General features: G+C 42.2%; 2 protein-coding genes across 8 annotated transcripts in view; both read left to right on the forward strand.

Annotated features, from left to right (window-relative positions):
- The first annotated feature begins 433 nt into the window (after nucleotides 1-433).
- Nucleotides 434-9,610, forward strand: PTGES2 (prostaglandin E synthase 2). Of its 2 annotated transcripts, XM_030535861.1 has the most exons (7): nucleotides 435-750; nucleotides 2,838-3,032; nucleotides 3,705-3,760; nucleotides 5,086-5,238; nucleotides 5,905-6,105; nucleotides 7,073-7,190; nucleotides 8,013-9,610. In XM_030535861.1, the coding sequence occupies exons 1-7, from the start codon at nucleotides 475-477 to the stop codon at nucleotides 8,163-8,165; spliced, it is 1,152 nt and encodes a 383-aa protein (XP_030391721.1). In that variant the 5' UTR covers nucleotides 435-474; the 3' UTR covers nucleotides 8,166-9,610. The 2 variants fall into 2 exon arrangements, with proteins under 2 accessions (XP_030391722.1, XP_030391721.1); XM_030535862.1 differs by lacking the exon at nucleotides 7,073-7,190 and having other exon boundaries at nucleotides 434-750; nucleotides 8,013-8,162.
- A 760-nt stretch (nucleotides 9,611-10,370) lies between these two features.
- Nucleotides 10,371-18,576, forward strand: part of ODF2 (outer dense fiber of sperm tails 2) — a 30,499-nt gene continuing 22,293 nt past the window's right edge. For 3 of the 6 annotated variants that reach the window (XM_030535996.1, XM_030535999.1, XM_030535998.1), the window contains exons 1-4: nucleotides 12,688-12,773; nucleotides 13,592-13,745; nucleotides 15,860-15,985; nucleotides 16,746-16,916. In XM_030535996.1, the coding sequence (XP_030391856.1) occupies nucleotides 13,638-13,745; nucleotides 15,860-15,985; nucleotides 16,746-16,916 (405 nt within the window). In that variant the 5' untranslated portion in view covers nucleotides 12,688-12,773; nucleotides 13,592-13,637. Of the gene's footprint in view, nucleotides 10,595-12,687; nucleotides 12,774-13,591; nucleotides 13,746-15,859; nucleotides 15,986-16,745; nucleotides 16,917-18,576 lie in introns of those variants that run through there. The other 3 variants (XM_030535995.1, XM_030535994.1, XM_030535997.1) reach the window with 2 other exon arrangements.

An 18,576-nucleotide genomic window follows, 5' to 3' on the forward strand; every position in this document is an offset into this window, starting at 1 on the left:
AACCTTCCAGGAGTAATTAAACCCTTAGAAATACTTGGACTCTTAAAAATAAATTGTGGCTACTCAGCATTTTTCTGTGATTCTATAAGTTATCTAACAAATGAAATCTCTCCAATCTGCTCATTGCTTAACGTTGTACAGTATAAATTTGTACATATTTTGGCTTTTCTGATGATGTGGGGGGCTTGGAAATCATTGGGGGAGGCAAATGTTCTCTCCCCGGAGGGCGCCCGGCTTGCTTCCCACCCAGGCACCGACCCATCTCTCCCCAGTTTTGTGTGTGGATGCTGGCCCTTATGCAATACTGCATCTGGGAAGAAATGATGGCACAGCAAACAAACCAACCAATCAAAAAACAAGCCCAGCAGAGGCGCTCTATCCTTAAGGCCTCCTCTGCTCTGGTTTAAAGGCTCTGGTGCTTGGTGTAAAGGCCCCTCCCGCGCTGTTTTTCCCTTCCTCCCCCGTGGAGCGAAGATGGCAGCAGCCTGCAGTGGCTGGAGGTGCCTGCGGCACCTCCCGTGGAGGCTGAGGGCTGCTGGGCAGGCGGCTGGGGTGGGGCTCCTGCGGGCCCAGAGCAGGGGGTACTGTATCCCCTTCGGGACAGGACGCTATGCACGGGCCTGGGCACTGAAGGGCAGCCGCATGCTGGTGGGGGCTGCTTTTGCCCTAGGGGGCACCGTTGGCCTCTTCCAGACTTTCCAGTATCCCCTGAAGGCCCAGGAGCACCTTGCAGAACAGCAGGCAGCCAAGGTAACCCCCCGCCTCCCCCCTTTTAAGAATACTGCTGGAAATTCAAGAGCCCTTTGCAATTCCTAAGGAACACCGGGCCCCATGGTGCTTCTTTCCCATCTCCTGCTTATAGATGATTCTGAGACCTTCCTATGTAATCTGGCTTTTATACTGCCTCCCAAATATCTTCCATTTTTGGGGTGCACACTGAGATTTTGGCTGCCATCCTTAATGAAATCTTAAGAGGGTGTCATGGCAGGAAGAACCTTGAAAATGGTTTCTTCCTCACTCAGTCACAGATTTCTTCTCCTATATGACATTTCTATTTTTGTTCATTTTCTGATAGTATTTTCTCTCTAATGTCCTTTAGCTGATTCTCCAGATGGGAAGGCAATAAAGATCTCAAATGATCTGTGGCTACTTTCTCTATTTACTGTCTCTGCAAATCCTTTTCTGGCTTTCCCTGGATAGACTAATTGGTACTTTAAAAACAATCAGCTAATTATTGTTTTCCATGCCTATGGATGAATGACATGCTAAGTGATATAGAATATACAAGTGATGCCTTCAGGTTACAATATCCTAAACAAATAATGTCTACCAATTTTGCTAATAACTGTTGTGTATTAAAACTAAACACTTAAACTAGACCCTGATCCTGCAAGACATGGCAGTAGAAAGAAAATAGTCTTGTTTGTTTCAATTTTGTTTTTAGTCTGGTCACTTTCTGATTCTCATACATTAGCGTAATGTTGCAGTATTTGAGGGTGGCAAACCCTTCAAGAAAAGGTTTAAATACACATAGCAGACTTTTTCTGTTGATCGAAACACACACATCCTTAATATTAGATGTTGTTAGGAAAAAACATTTAAAGTATTAAAATCTAGGCCTAAACTACCCAACTATAAAAATTGAGTAACTATAAAAACTGCTTTTAATTAATAAAAAGAAAAGTAGTTGTCAAGTGACAGGGAAAACAACAATTCTGTATGCTTACATGGGGCTTTTCAACTAATGACTTCCCACAAATACCCTGAGGTGTTATGGAAGTGAGAAACAAGGTAAAACAGTGGCATGTGTTTTATAATGTATGACTAATAAGCAAGGCACATTAAATGTCTGTGTAATTGCATTGTGCCTAATACTGATGCTTTTATTCCTTGCGCACCCAGCATTCTTAGTGAAGATATGGTGTGCAAACAATGCAAGATCAGGTCCTGTGTTTATATGTTCTCAACCAATACCTTGCAACCACTGTTACCCAAAAAAAAAAAGTCATTGTTTCCTGGCATGTCAACGGGGTTGTTGTTTTTTTTTTAATGGCAAATGTAGGGTTTTATACTGCCCATTTAATGCTGCCCATTGCTGTAGTATTTGAGCATCTTCCACGTAAAATGGATAACAATAACAAAGTCTCTAGTGGACCTCATGGAATCTCTGACACCTCTCCCTTTGCAGCGTAAAAACTCTGCTTGGGGGATGGGTTTTGATTTTTTGTGGATTTTATTACTTTAAGGGTGGTGGGTTTTTTTGTTTCGTTTTTAAGGTTGATTTGTTTAATTTTCTTAGGCTGCATGGTTGGATATTTTGTGTGGAAAGGAGTGTAGTGAATGTCATTCTTATGATGGCTTGGTCCCTAACCTATAGGATTCAATTGGCAAAACCATATACACCTCTACCTCGATATAACACTGTCCTCGGGAGCCAAAAAATCTTACCGCGTTATAGGTGAAACCACGTTATTTTGAACTTGTTTTGATCCACTGGGGTGTGCAGCTCTGCAACGCCGGAGCACTGTTTTACTGCGTTATATCTGAATTCGTGTTATATCGGGGTAGAGGTATATTCAGAAGAGATTGGAGTTACTACAAAGGGATAAGGGGATATTTAGAAAATTAGATATTCATTATACAAAAAAGTTAAATCTTTATAATGTCACTGGAAGAAAATGCTGGTTAACCAGGGATGTGAGCTTTGATTTCGATGACCAGATTATGATCTGAACACCCAATATCAGCAACAACAATTTAAAATAAAAATAAATCGATCAGGGGAGACGGTGATATTTGAGTTGAACATACAAACTTCTGGCATTTTCCTCCCTCAGCTCCCCGCAGGTAGCCTGCAGTTGACCCTGTACCAATACAAAACTTGCCCGTTCTGCAGTAAGGTGCGAGCCTTCCTTGATTACCATGGGGTGCCTTATGAAATTGTGGAGGTGAACCCAGTGATGAGGAAGGAGATCAAATTCTCCTCCTACAGAAAGGTGCCCATCCTTTTAGCCAACGCTGGAAACACTCTGGTGAGTCTCTGCTTCTCAAATAACCGTGGTTCTTGGGTTTACATCTAGCACTGGGTCACTAGCCAAGTGCAGGTGTAGCCTGTAGATTGATACTTTATTTCCAAGGGTGCTGAGCATCCTGTTCCTCATTTTATGGCTGTATACTTAGCTACCTCTTCCTTAGCCTCACTCTTACTGTATTTTGCTGAGCACTCACAATGCCCAGTGTTCCCTAGCAGTGACAAGTCATGCTGCTGCTAGGGAGTTTGGTTAAGGGTGACTTTAAAGTCCACTGGTCTTATTCTTCCCACCTCCTTGCAGGACTAAAACAGTTTGCACAGAAGTCAGTGGGAGGTACTTGTACTCTATGGGGGAAGAATTATGACCCAAGGACAAGCGTTTTAAATGTATATTTTCTTACCATGCTGGTTTGCTCCCTGGAATGCCAATGGCTCAAACTGAAACCCATTTTGGTTTCTGCTGTTGGCCTGTCTAGAACAAGCAGAAGAATAGATACAATATATGGCTGTACTGTAGCGGATTTGCCTATGGAAATAAACCGAAGTTTAGGGAAGAAGGGACTTGGGGACTGCTTAAGCCCCAAAGGATTCAGTTGGCAGAGCTTGTTATGAGCTCCTCCTCCTTAGCTCCATCAACTTATCTTTTTAAGTTTATTTGTATTCTGTTTTGCAGCAACTGAATGACTCTTCAGTGATCATCAGTGCAATAAAGACCTATCTCGTTTCCAGGTAAGGGAACTGGATTGTGTGTGTGTGAGAGAGAGAGAGAGAGAGAGAGAGAGAACTTGGGTGTTTTTTAATTCAGAATTCTGCCTTTGCACAAAGAAGATTTAAAAGTTAGTCCACAAATTTAAATTAGTTAAATCTTCCTCTGATGTTTTGTTGGCCAATCAGAATATCTGGAAATAAATCAACTTGCTGCTCTTGTAGCCTGCTCTTTAGATCCAGTTTACAAAGAGCTTGAGTAAAGAATGGAGATGGAGGGGATCTTATACCTGGAACAACTTGTACTTTTGTTCCTCTCTCCTCCCCCCCCCCCCATATAGAGAACATCAGTATATAGAAATTTAACCATAAGAGACATTGCTAGCTGCCGCTGACTATTCAGTCTGGTTAATACTTACCACGGGTTATTTGAAATTAAACTTACGTGTACTCTCTCTCTCATTGGTTTCAGCTATTTCATAGTAGTGCATTTTAACGTATGTGGCTTCAGTGTGTTTTTACTCCTTTCTTTTCATATACATTAAGTGCATTTTCCTCTTAGTCTTGCATCCATGCACACACTGCAATGTTTCTACAATACATTACAGTAAAGATATATCTAGGATAATAATGTGTATAACGTGCATGTATAGAATCAATTTTCAGACTGAAACATCTCTGAAAATGACACATTTATGTTCTATCAATGATTCCAGATCAAATTTGCTCAGATCTGGAAAGTCAAAGGATGCTAAAAGGGGGGAAGATGAGACTTTAAAGTCCACTGGCATTATTGCTCCCACCCCCATGCAGGATTCAAACTATTTGCACTGAAGCCAGTGGAAATTACTTGTACGCTGTGGGGGAAGAATTACAACCAAAGGAGAAGTATTTTAATTGTATATTTACTCACTATGCTGGTTTGTTTTTTATTTTATTTCCCCCTAATGGCCAATCTCATCCTGAGATCTAGAAATGTAGCCATAATCTTTCTTTCTTGTACATTATCAGTGATAATAGAATATTCTCCGTTAGAATCTGGTTTCCTTATGGCACCTTAAGCTGTTTGCTCTTCCCGTAGCTGTATCAACTCCACAGTGCCATTAAAATCAGCAATTTTTTTTACAGTCACTGTTGTGACTAACTGCACTTCAGGATGGAGAGGAATTCTGAAAGAGAAAATACAGACTGCACTTAGATTTACAGCCCCTGAGCTGCCTCATTATGGAAGTCTCTATTGTTAGAGCAGCCAGTGTTTTGTTGTGCTGAAAAGAGGACTCATATAGCAAGTGTTTTTCAGTAACACATGAAGAAAGCCATGCAGATTCTGACTGTGTTTCTCCCCTCAGGAAGAAGAGTTTAGAAGAGATCGTGTCATTTTATCCTCCTATGAAAGCTGTGAATGAGCAGGGAAAGGAGGTGACAGAGTATGGGAACAAATACTGGCTCATGCTGGATGAAATGGAGACCCAGCATGTGTACCCCATCAAAGAAGCTCGGGTGTAAGCATTTCATGTGCTAGGGGGCTCGGAGTTGGTTTCACAGCATCCCTCCTGTATCATCTTGGAGAACACAAACAGAATCTTCCTAATGCTGCTCTTGATGTGATACACATCAGACACCCCCTAAATAAATGGAATGGTTTTGTTTCAAGTAATTTCTTTGTTTAACTTGCAAAATGTAATACTTCCTATGTGAAATTCTCCCCCTCCCCCCGCTTTGGTGTACTCTGAGCCTCAACCACTGCACCAATTTCCTCCTTTGCTTTCTCTCCTTCCTGCCTTCTTCCCAGAGAGGGATGTCCCTTTGGGCTCCTGAGTCAGCCAGAGGGGTCACTTGGGATTGATTTATGTTGGTGAAAACCCATGATTATGGGACACTTGTTCCTCATGGGCCATCCAGCCTGCTTGCAATAATAGAAAGAGAATCTAGAGCTTTAGTTTGTCTCATCCAGCTGGAGTTTGGCGTTAGAGCAGCTGAGTGGGGGAGATCCCTCCTGACAACAGTTCAGGGATATTACCAGTGGAGCAGACTGGGTGGGAACTATGTTGCACTCTCGTCCTTTGCAGAAGCTCCAGCTACAGTTATTCTGATATCAGCTGCATCCTCCTCCTCTGATTCAATGTTTCCACTTTGTTCACTTAAACTACTTTCTTGGATGTCTACAGGGAGGAAATGAAGTGGCGAAAATGGGCAGATGACTGGCTTGTTCACATCATCTCCCCCAATGTTTACCGCACACCCAGGGAAGCCCTGGCTTCTTTTGATTACATTGTCCATGAGGGCAATTTTGGCACTATGGAAGGCTTTTTTGCCAAGTACTTGGGGGCCGTTGCCATGTTCTTCATCAGCAAGAGGCTGAAGAGCAGGTTGGTACCACTGACCCCGTCACACAGCAAGCGAATGTCTTTGTTTTTTAATTACCCTTAGCCGTGAACTTCAAACAGTAAAACTCTGTGTCTCAAACACATTTTAAAAGGCATTTTCCTTGCAAATGAAATGCAATTCTGTTCTAAGGATCAGTTTGGATACTCCCCCCATGCTGATCATTGTATCTGAATTATTGCTATATGTGGAACCGTAATATTTTTCAAATCAGACATGCAGAGGCAAAATCTCCATTTCTGTAAGGACATATTTTTTATTTAACATTCGCTCCAAGGCAGGTCACTGCAGTTATTACAGTTTATGGGAACACCAGTTTTGTTCTTGTATGCCATTCAGTGGTGCAAAATCCTTTCCTATCTTTGAAAATATGAGTGGAATTTATACTTGTTTGATCTGCGCAACTTAAATCTCCATTGATCAGAACAATCAGAAACTGGCTTTTGGGAAGTAATATTTTATTCCCATGAACTGAATGATCACTACAAGTGGAACTAGTTCCATGGTTGCCCCACCATTTGAGTGGGCCAGGGGCTCTTTCCTTTTTAGATCTTTGCTGTCTTTCCAATACAAGTGCCTTCTTTAACCAAGAAATGGTCAAGACTTGACTTGTTTAGTGTGACACACAGAGTTAGTGACTGAGAGAGAACTGCTGTCCGTGATTCTAGAATTCTGGTCCTTTGCTTTAACCATTAGAGCAAATAGCTCCTTAACCACTTAATCAACTTTTATTTATGGACTTCTTTGAGCCCTCTAACCTTCTGAATGAAAGAGATACTTATGCACACAAATTACTTCATAGTCCTCTTTAAAAATACCCAAGCCTTTGCATTCACTCTGAAATGCATTCCCTGTCCCCAGCCATATATCAATCCATGGGAAGAGTAATGGGAGGAGAAGATTAGAGAGAAATGAACCAGTTAGAGGACACTATATTTTCTCTTAATACAGGCACCATCTCCAGGATAATGTCCGAGAAGATTTGTACAAAGCAGCCAATGACTGGGTAAAAGCTGTTGGCAAACACAGACCATTCATGGGTGGCAGCCAGCCAAATCTCGCTGACTTGGTAATGGTCAAGACTCTTGGTCTCTGTATTTAAATTATCATCTATCATGCACATAGTATGATATAGATGTGACTATGATTATGTATAAAATATGTGCTATATCCTCTTGGTCTGTATATTAGATATATCATTTGAGTGTCTTATGTGGGAGGTGAGAGTTGTGTTGTCAAATAGTGTGTTACAGGTGAGGGGTGAGTGTGTTTACTCCATTGCACAATAAGACTGTGTGTGTAGAAAGCCTGCTAGCCAATTGCCTTTTCACTGGGAAATATACTCCAAGCACATACCTTACAAACATCATGACTTCCCAGAGTAGGGCATTATCAGTCAATCTGAAGTAATGACAAAAGCAGTTTACAAACTAGGCTTCCATGTCTGCAACTGGAGATGAGCCCTGTTGACATCAGTGGACAAGGTCATGAGGTTGGCATGCATAGATCAGACTTTGAGATTTGAGCCTTAAACCATTTCCTATATCATTAGCTCTCATTGAATAAAACAAAAACCACTATCATTTTTGTTTTATTCTGAAGCAGTGTCTCCATAAAGGGTTTATATGGAGCTGGGTATTGTACCAGATCTTATAATCACTTTTCATTTACTCCATCTCCCAAAAATCTTGCCCATTTTGTTAGGCAATTCCTACTTATCCATCTAATGTCTGTGACTGTCTCAATAATCTCTGCTAATAAGACAGATGGAATAGGTGATAAGGAAGGGAGTAAAGTTTTGGGACACTTAAATCTGAAGTCACCTCCACTCCAGATTTAGAGTTAATGTTATCTATACTAATTCCAAACTCTCTCTCCTCTCTTGGCACAGGCAGTGTATGGGGTCCTCCGAGTCATGGAAGGGCTGGAAGCTTATGATGACATGATGACTCATACCAAGGTTGAACCTTGGTACCGTCGCATGGAAAAGGCTATTGGAGAGGCAGAAATCATGAACTGGCAACTGCTGCAGCCGCCTTACTAAAATCTTTGCACAGAAAAACATTAACAAGGAAAGACCTCTATTTTAAAAATAAAATGCACTGGCCCCTCCCTCTGGACTGACGTGCAAGCATGCAAATTGTCCAGCTTAAAGCTAATAAGAGGTTTCCTGAGACCAAGAGAGCAGGAGGGGACAGGTGTGCACAGCAAAGTACATATGACATTTAGAATAATAGGAGCATTTAAAAGATGCTGACCTGGGACCTCATTGGAGTGGAGGGTAAGTTCTGATTTAAACAGCAGAGTGCAGCAAACTGCCTTTCTCTTGGTGAGCCCCATACTAAGAATATGTTGTAATAATAAACCACTATATTGGCTAGTGGACCCTGGAGCAAACGCAAATATTTGAGGTCTGTCCAGGGTTGACTTCAAGCTGTATCTCCATTTGTCCAAGTTGTCCTGAGTATCTTCCTGACTATTTGAGGTACTGTGTAAATCTTAAGTGGCATTAAGATTTGACTTGGAATAGCATCCTCTAAGTACAGTGCTGAGGGCAATGGGGGAGTCAGCAGCACTGAGGAAGGAATTCCTTTGCATGGTGGGAAAGATCCTGCTGTGTGCAGGCCATGTGCTTCCAGCCTTCAGGGTGATCTCCATTTAAACTGTTATTTCAACAGCTGATTCTGGATTGTTAGTGACAATACAGGCTTGGTTCCTCTTTCTATGCAGTATATGGCATCTAGGATTTCTTATCTACCAGTAGATAGAGACCCAGAGAGCACAATGTAGGCTGAAGAAAAAGAATTATTACAAAATGATTTGAAAAAAGCTTCCTATTATGAATTATATGAAAAGTGTTTCTGGAAATACTCCATATGATCAGTTGTTATTGAATGAGTGCTAGTGAATTCTGCAATCCTCTGGGGCTCTTTAGATGCTTCTGTAATGGAAGAGCACCAAAGGCTTTGGTGTGTGGAGGTGGGAGCTATTGCTGTAGGCTACATTGTACAGTGTGAACTTATTGGAACTAGTATTTCCTCACTGAGCTCTGGCTAGTCCTAGTGCAGGGCAGAAATGCCAGTTGGTACCTGTCTTGGTGAGCTAAGATGCAGGGAATCCTTTCACTTCTAGCTATAGGCCAGAGGGCGAGAGATCCTCTGAATGGTCCAAGGTTTTAATTTCCCTGTTTTCCACTTGTAACAATCCTCATCATGGGCACTTTTAAAGGAAACTGGTTATCTGGGAAAGTGAGAGTGTAGATGACATCTGTCATCAATGCAGAAACTTGTACTTTGTGTTAGCAGAAGACTGCTTTTCACTGTCAGTCATAAGTATCAGTGTGTGATACAGGTGTGTTTTATTGTCCAGCACCTACTGTATCTATGGATACTTCAAAAGGAAAATGAGGTGCAAATTCTAGTGTGGACTAGATGAGTAGTAGTGGGAGAGGAAGAGAGTATTTGCAATAAAAACAAACTGCTGCTACGCTCTCTGACTACATTTACTTAAGCACTTCTGAACATAGCTATCTTTAAGTACAGCTCCAACCCTATAATGTTTGTGTTAAAAATTACAGATGATTTTTTTCATTCAATGTTTGCGCAGGTGTAGATATGAAGGGGAGGTGGGTTAGACTGGATGAAAGAAAAAGCTCTCAATTAGTTAACCAAAAAAATTCTGGCAGGAGAAAAATATTTAACAATTGTCCATCCTCCCTGAGACCTACGGGGCTGGAACACCCGGTTGTGACAGATGTATAAATGATCAGAGGGCAGCCGTGTTAGTCTGGATCTGTAAAAGCAGCAAAGAATCCTGTGGCACCTTATAGACTAACAGATGTTTTGGAGCATGAGCTTTCCTCTTGCATCTGACGAAGTGGGTATTCACCCAGGAAAGCTCATGCTCCAAAACGTCTGTTAGTCTATAAGGTGCCACAGGATTCTTTGCTGCATGTATAAATGAGCCATCGCTGCTTCAGAATGTCTCTGGGGCTTTGCGAAGAAGAATTTGTCCCGCCTCCCACTCTTCTCCCCCACACCCCTCCCTCCTCGGGCCCCGATTCAGCGCCAGTCCCAGCGCAGCCTTGCCCCGCCCGGCCGGCTCCCCCACGCCGCCCGCCTGTTGCCCGGTGTTCCCATAGTGACACGTCCCGGCGCGCCCAAAGGGGGCGGGCTCTTGTGACGCCGCGACGGGCCTTGGAAGCTAATCGCGGCGGCGAGCCGGGGTCACGGGGGGTTTGAATCGCCCAATGGGGGAGCTGCGGGCAGCGTCCCAGAAGCGGACCCGGAAGTTCGGCGGCGGGTCCCGCTGCTGCTGCTGCTTGTCCTGCCCTTGCTGCTGCCCCCTGCCCCGTCCCCCCTCGCCCCGGACCAGGGGTCTCCATGGCAGCAACAGCAGCAGCTACCGCCGCCTCGCCGCCAATTTCGAGGAGATCCTGAGGCAGCGGCTCCGAACCCGGCTCGGCCCTGCGTGGTGAGGGGAGCTGGGGGGAGTGGGATCCCGGGGTCCCCCAGGCCTGCTGGGGTAGTGTGGACTGGCCAGGGGCACGGGGTCCCCGCAGCCCATGCGCTGCAGCGGGTCACACCCTGCGGGCGGCTGCTGCTCTTTCACATCGGCCTCTCAGGGATGGGTTTCTGTGGTGTCTGGGACCTGCCCTTTGCCTTGTGACTCGTCCATCCGCCTCCTAAGGGCTCCCAGAAATGAGCCAGTCCCCATCCCCCTCTGAGATCAGGAGACTGGCTTAACAGTCAGGAAGCTTTTACAGTATTTTTTCAGGCTTCAGCGTTGGCGGTTTGTTGTTTTGTTTTGTTTTATTTTATTTTTAAGCCTTTAGGGGTCAAGCCTTTTTCTGCAACCGTGAGGGCTAGATAAACTTACTTGTTAAAAAGAGATTCTTGTGAAATAAAATGACTCCAGAAACTGGGGCTTTAGAAACGAAATGATGTGAGGTAAAGTAAGAAGAGTTAGTAATAGTGATTGCTGTTGGACAAGGAAAGCTCCTTTATTCTTCTAAAATATATCTTCTTGCTGGTGAAAACAAAATGTGCTGGCTCTAATGAGACTGTTTAATATTGCTCTTAGTCTTTCAAGGTTCAGCTTTGAATTCCCTCATTCTTTTGCACTGTAGTTGATGTGGGTTTTGTGCCGATTAATAGGGTTTATTTACTTATCAATAATGAGATAACCAAACACACCAACAGTATTTAGTCACTTATCTAACAAGAAGCTGGAGAAATTCTCTCACTTCAGCAAACTCTATCTCAGTTTCTAAATACACATCTTCCCAGCCTGGGGGTATTCTTTCTTTCCTTCCCCCATCCCTCCCATAAAATATTTTTGCTAAACCTGTTCTGGTATGGTTTTACTTTTCAACAGACACTTTCACTCTGCAAACTTAATCATTTTCATGAGCCTGAAAAATCTCAGCCTCTTGAGAATGATGATGGCAGTCTTACTAATGTTAATTTACCTTTGGTGATCATTGGGCATTTGGACTCTGCTTGATGTTTAGCTAATAGGTTTGGATATTACCGCATTTATCCTGCAAGATTCTATGATGTCAGTTATACCGAACTGTTGCTATAACTATTTTTAGGGTTCATCTGCATGGGAAAATGTATTGGCATAACTATAACAGTATAATTATTTTATATATATATAAACTATACCACTATATTTATATTAGTGTAACTTCCTGTGTAGATGCTCTTATTTTGTAACATGAGTGTCCTTTTTTTTTTTGGTTTAGTTTATGTTGCTTCCAAATTATCATCTTAACCCATAATAAACATCATCTGTTAAGAATAACTATCTAGCCCCTTTGCACAGATCTATAAAAACCTTTGTTAATTTACTGATCTTTTTCCTGCCATTTATCCATGTAGTCCTTGCTTCTTGCTGCTCTTTCCCACCAAATTGCAATAATGAGCACAAAGGGTCAATAGTGGGATGCATTTTGTGTCTATTGCTGTTTGTAATGGTTATTTTGCTTATATGAAACTGTTTTATAACATTTGAAAAGCTGTTGTTGTTATGAGCACTTAGACAGTAGGAAGTATTGGTTTGTAGCAGTTCCTGAGACAGCAGTAGTGAAAATTGGGCAGGAGTAGCAAGATGATGATCAGAATGATTTGAGTTGAAGATCTAATAGTTTGTGACATGCCAGGGCTAGAAACAGTTTGGAAAAAGAAAGCACATATCGTTTTCAGGATCGGGAACATCTGGTAAGCACTGGTCTCAAACCACTGTTCAGAAAGAATAAAAACTTTCTTTTATGGCAAATCCACCCTGCAGGCAGAATCAGGTGTCTTACATATGATGCATCTTAACATTCATTATCTAGCATAATGTGTGTATCATACCTGAAAATCAAAGTACTTATTTTAATCTTTTTTTATTTTAACATTTCTTGTGCAAAGAACGCTAAGACTCACTCTTTTGTCAAGTGGTTTTTAGGTATTTAACATGTTTGAGTCAGGATGTTACCTTTCTACTCAAGGGAATGGGAACCTTAAGGAAACTAGCATCCTGTCCTACTAGTAATCTATTTAATATTTCTGCCATCAGGTGTCCCCCCTCCAGCAAAAACGAGATAACTGCAATCTCAGCACAGAGAAAAGTGTCACAGGGAGCTGAGGATCTTATGCTAACTGTAAGTAACTGGGAGTGGAATGATATAATCCTTCTTTTTGCTATAGTCAGGTTAGTGGTGCTACTTTTCTTTTCTAAGAAGGAAACTTTTATAAAATACCAAGGAATTAAACTGTGCATTGATTACTTTGAATTTGTTTTCATACCTTGCTTTTGTGTATTAGGCACATAATTAATGTGGAAATAAAATACATGCATCATTTATGAGAAATAACCTGCAGAGACAAATATAGGCCCAGTCCTGTAAGCACTTACACATGTGTTTAATTTTAAGAACTGTGAGTAGTCCCATGGAAATCAAGGGGACTGTTCAGAATACTTAAAATTAAGCACAAGCATGTTTGCAGGATCGGGCTCATATGGCACATCTGATGGGTTCCTTTTAGTTTTCCTAAATTCTTTAGTTTGTTGGTCAAAGTAATGGCCCTGTTGTAAAATTTCTGTTCAGAATCAGATGGTGTTGCTAATCAGATCCCTTGGCATGCTCTAAGACCTTGAACTCTGGTGACTCTTACAGACACCCTCTACCAATACAACACTATCTTTACATTGTCTGTACCATCCCTTGTCCAAACAAAAATGAAGGGCCAGATTCAGCCATGGTGTAAATAGAAGCTTATGGAGTTATTCCAGACCTTACACCAAAGCTGCATGTGATCCACAAAGACAGGTGCTACTGAAAGGAAGCTCAAACTGTGGCCTAAATACCTTGACCCATCTCAGCAATTGTAGCTGTCTGGGGACAGGTGGCTAGAGGCAATTGTCCAGTTTGACTGGAGCATAGGGAAATGTTATTATTTCCAGTTTCCTTATTCACAGGTTTCCTTTCATTGTATTGCCCTTTCCCGTTTGTTGGAGAAGAACCATGAAGGACCGCTCCTCATCTCCCCCTTTGCACGTTCACGTGGATGAAAACACCCCTGTCCATGTCCATATTAAAAAGGGTCAGAAAACAACACCTGCAAAAAGCCAGGTAGGAGTGTGTAGCCGGGTGTTTGTAAGGGCTACAGACCAGAAAAGTGAAGGGTCCTAGAAGCACCACTGAAAGTTCAAGGTCTGTTTCTACCACTTGAGATCTGAATAGATAGATAGTAGGTTAGAGAAATAAGATAGATTGACTTCTTAACTGCATTCATTTCAATGTGAATTTTCAGTAATACAGTTTCAATTTCTAAGATTACTTAAAAGTATCTCATACAGGTAATCTACGGGATTTAGTTTTATATTTACATGTATAGTTGGGTTACCATTTGTACTTCTATAGGGCCTTTATCCAATGGTCTTTAAAGCATTTTGCAAACATTTAGTTAATATTTGAGCTACCCCTCATGAGATGTGGAAGTACACCAGCCATTGTACAGGTGAGCGAACTGAGATGCGGATAAGTTAAGTGGGTTGTCCAGAATCATACAATCAGTCATGACAGAACCAGGAGTAAAACACATTCCTTTGCTTTAGCAGCTAGACTTTCCTGGCACCCTTTTTTTGCTGAGGAAAACCATACTGTATTTTACAATTTTACAAATGCTTTTTAGACACCAAAGATGTTTTAACTTTAGTCCTGCCCCAACTTAACATATTTTTCTGGGTTAACATCTTGGCAAGCTACTGCCCATGTTCTGATCATCCCTTTGTCTGGAGGAAGGGTTTTTAGGAAGATGGTAGCTGGAGATCTCAGATTCCTGTACCTGTATCAGGTTAAATGAAAGATTAGATTTAAAAAGACTCTGGATTGAAGTCATCTGCTGGTGCACAGACAGCTTTTATGAGTCTGGACTGTCTTTTCTTGGTCATTGGCCAAGAGGATCTAGCAAGTAGCCTTAGTTATAATTGATTAGCAGGTAATGGTGGCTATGTTTCAATTGCTAGTTGGAGCAGGTGAAATGCTCTTCAGAGGTCGAGGTCATTCTTGAAATGAAAGACCCAAAAGGTAGTGAGTGCTAGTTTATTTTTCTTTAACAGTCTGCAACAGTTATATTTTGCCCCCCTCTCAGTTATTAAGTGTGTGTGTGTGTGTGTGTGTGTGTGTGTGTGTGTGTGTGTGTGTGTGTGTGTGTGTGTGTGTGTGAGAGAGAGAGAGATGCCACTAGTGAATATTTTAATGGGGTATGCCTGATGATGCTCAGCTGTATGCTTCCTTTGCTTTTGGACCATCTGATCAAGCCTCAAACTTGTGCAAAAAGCAGCTGCATTTTCATATAGATAAGGAAGCTTAAGATCAACCCATTTAGGAGTGAGAATACCTGTTAGTCACAAAGCAGGGAAAGTGTTTCCAGGATCTTCAAAGATCAATCCCCCCAAACTCCCATTAATACATCATGGCTACTGTTTGTGAGTCAGGTCTGGGAGATAGGGAGGATCCACCTAGTTTGCTCTTTCTGCACAGAAACAGGCTATTCTTGGTTGAGGGACCTCTATTCCCACTTAATTCCTGTGATATCTGATGTTCTTCTGTGGTTGTCTTTAAGGTTTGGTTTAAGGTCTTGGCCTTATTTTCTTAATGTCTTGCTCCTTGGACTACTTTTTGTCCCAGTCCTCTTGATTTAAATGTTGTCACTGTGCCCAGTTTGATTTATTTCATGTTTATGTCCAGCATTCCAGGTACTGTTTTTAATATGGGTGCTTTATAAATTAAGACATTAAATAAACCAAATAAGTGAAATGAAAGTAGGTTGTCACTCAAGTCCTGATGTAAAGTTTTGCAGGCAAGCAAACTCCTCAAAATGTTAAAAAGGACAGACCTGCTTTAACACCAGCTAGATCCTATTTTCTCAGGGTAACCAAGGCCCTCATCGCATCACAAGAGGCAGAGCTACGAGTGATGTCATAAAGGCCCTGGCTGACAAATAGCAAGAATGCTTTCATTTTGGCTATATGGTCTCCTATTAATTCAATAAGTTTTTCTTGTGCTTGGCTTTGCCTTGTTCCTCCAGCTGCTGACTCTCCTCTCTGATATACCATGTGAAGCAGTCTGTGGTACTATTGTAAGAATGATGTTGTGCCATTTAACTCTTACAGCATTAAAGGTTCAAATGAGTTTTTTAAAAAGTCTTATGAGGTGTATTTTGTTTTTCCTCTCTCCTTCAGCCGAAACACAAACAGAAAATGAAAGGGGATACCGTGAACGTGCGCCGAAGTGTTCGGGTGAAAACCAAGGTCCCCTGGATGCCCCCAGGCAAAACATCCATCCGAGAGTCTGCCTACAAATGGGAGGTATGGCTGACTTTTTTGCTTTTTAATCAGATGGCTTGGACTAAGAGATGGTACCTAGATTTTTACCTTACTGTCGGGTTGGAGGGTGCTAGACTGTAGTTAAGGTGACCACTACCACCTGGCAATCATTTTAAACATCCAATATTTATCTCTGGCTTTTGGAAATTTATTTGTACAAATAGATTCTGAATGGGGGATTCATCATGTGTCTGTTTTGTCAACCGCTATCTGTCCCTTTTTCCTCTTTCCGACTCTTCCTCATCTCCCTCCCCTGATACTGCAAGGCTGGAGAAATCCCCCTTCATTTATTCCTTTTCTACTTTCCGCTCTAAAAGACCTTACCTTGGGGCACAGTTCACTTTATAGGCCACTATTGCTACTCTGTGACTCTCATAAGATTTCTAGACAGAAGGTGTTGTGCTCCCTTTTCCACCAGGGGCTGAATGAACTGCCCACTCCCAGCTCCTACTGGCTTGGAATTTTGAACTCTGATTTTCCTTCATGACAATCAGATGATAAAACTAATCCCTACATGTGCTGTTTTGGTGGATTTGGGAGTATTTATTTTTCCCTATTAAGAGCCTTTTACAACTGACTGAAACAGGTTGAAGTAGAGAGGATTATAGCCTGGGTATTTTATCCTACCCTCATTAGAATTTTTTCAGAGATGTGATTCAGTCCTAGATTGGTTTTGGAGATGCTAAGGTTACAACATTGCGTGTACCTTTTAAAAAAGCCGTGACTATTACATCCCCACCAGGGACCAACCCATCGCTTGGAAATTACTCCTCCAGATTCAGAAAAACTGCTCTCTGTGCTGCGTCTGAGTGACCTCTCTACAGATGAGGAGGATGCTATTCACAGCAAAATGAACAAATATGAGAAGAAGATAGATAGCCTGATGAATGTAGTGGGGACACTGAAGAATGAGGTGAGAAGACCATACTTAAAGGCTCACGGGAGGGTGGGGGTAATCGGGAGGGACTTGCAGATTAGACAAAGGGATATTGAAAGAGGAAACTTGGCAAGAGGATGCTGAAGACTGGGGTACAGTGATGAAGGGCAAATGGATGCTCAACTCATTTGTTACATATCTTATTGAGAAGGGCTTAGCTACTCTGATGCATTGTTTACACTAGCATTGTTTGCTAGCAAGGTTGATTTCGGCTTTCATTCAGTTTAGCTATATCTCAACTACAGATTAACAAGAGGCTTTTTTACGTATGCTAAAATGAGTCATGGAACATGGATGACACAGATGATGCTTTGCCTCAGTTTCCATGTGTAAAGTCTTGTTCCCACCAAGGTCCTAAACCTAAAAGATGTTCCTCCCTAAAGGTGAAAGTATTGTCTTACCACATGGACCCATAGGCTCTCAGGGTGGTCTTGTTGAACAGTATATTCCTCATGGCTCATTACTAGAACTTACACTTCAGTGACGCCATGTTATCCCATGTAATCTAAATGGCCAAGTACTTTTCAATGTTTTAACAGCTGTCCCATGAAAGTCTGCATATAGAATTTTAAAGATTAAATTTAATGTGATGCCCAAACCCTCTAATAGGCCTCGCACGGTGAGGGCAGACCACAGGCATTTTCCTTTCTTTCAGCTTCCCCCAGAGCAGGCAATATATCCCGATTATATTGCTATGTAACTTTGTGTGGTTTTAATTAAAAATCTCAAAACCTATAAGCAAAAACAGGACTTCTGAGTTAGGTAGACTGTTATCGTCATAAGTAGTTTGAGCCTGTCTGTGCTCCAAAAACAAAAGTCAATTGCACGATAGGGTAACTCAAATGTCTAAATTCAAATAATCACATCTGAGGACAGCAGGGCTGAGCTGGTCCCTTGGCTTTGGAGACGTACAGCGGGAAGAACGCAAAGGCGAGGGCTCTGCCCTGTACGGCTAGACCGGCAGTGTATCACAAACTGTGATAAAATGACACAATGGGCTTAAGCTGCAGCCGGAGAGGTTCAGGTTGGACATTAGGAAAAACTTCCTAATTGTCAGGGTGGTTAAGCACTGGAATAAATTGCCCAAGGAGGCTGTGAAATCTCCATCATTGGATATTTTTAAGGGCAGGCTAGACAGACACCTGTCAGGGATGGTCTAGATGGTGCTTGTCCTGCCATGATGTAGGGGATTGGGCTAGATGATCTCTTGAGATCCCTTCCGGTCCTATCATTCTATGATTACAAAACAGTTGTCCACCAAACCAGTTACAACATGGCTTAAATGTAAATGGGATCTAACCAGGCTAATGTTGTAGATATAACATGGAAGTATTATCCATGTCACCAGTTTTAACCTTAATAAGTTAGGGGAACACTAGGCCCTTCTTCTATATTGAGTAGAGGCAATACGTCTGGTGCATTGATTAAATTCCAGCGTAAAGTCTCAGTCTGCATTCCTAAATATCTTCAGCAATGGATCTGTAGCACCGTTTCTCACACTGGGGTCTGCGGGTCCGGGATGGTTACCCCAGGACGTCTGCCGGCTACACTGATTAACTCCTCCCAGGGAGGGAGAGGGAGGAGCGGGGACAGGGCACACTCAGGGGAGGGGGCAGAATCATGTCTGGGGCCACCA

Source organism: Gopherus evgoodei, chromosome 16, assembly GCF_007399415.2.
Source record: "Gopherus evgoodei ecotype Sinaloan lineage chromosome 16, rGopEvg1_v1.p, whole genome shotgun sequence".
Taxonomy (NCBI): Eukaryota; Metazoa; Chordata; order Testudines; family Testudinidae; genus Gopherus; species Gopherus evgoodei.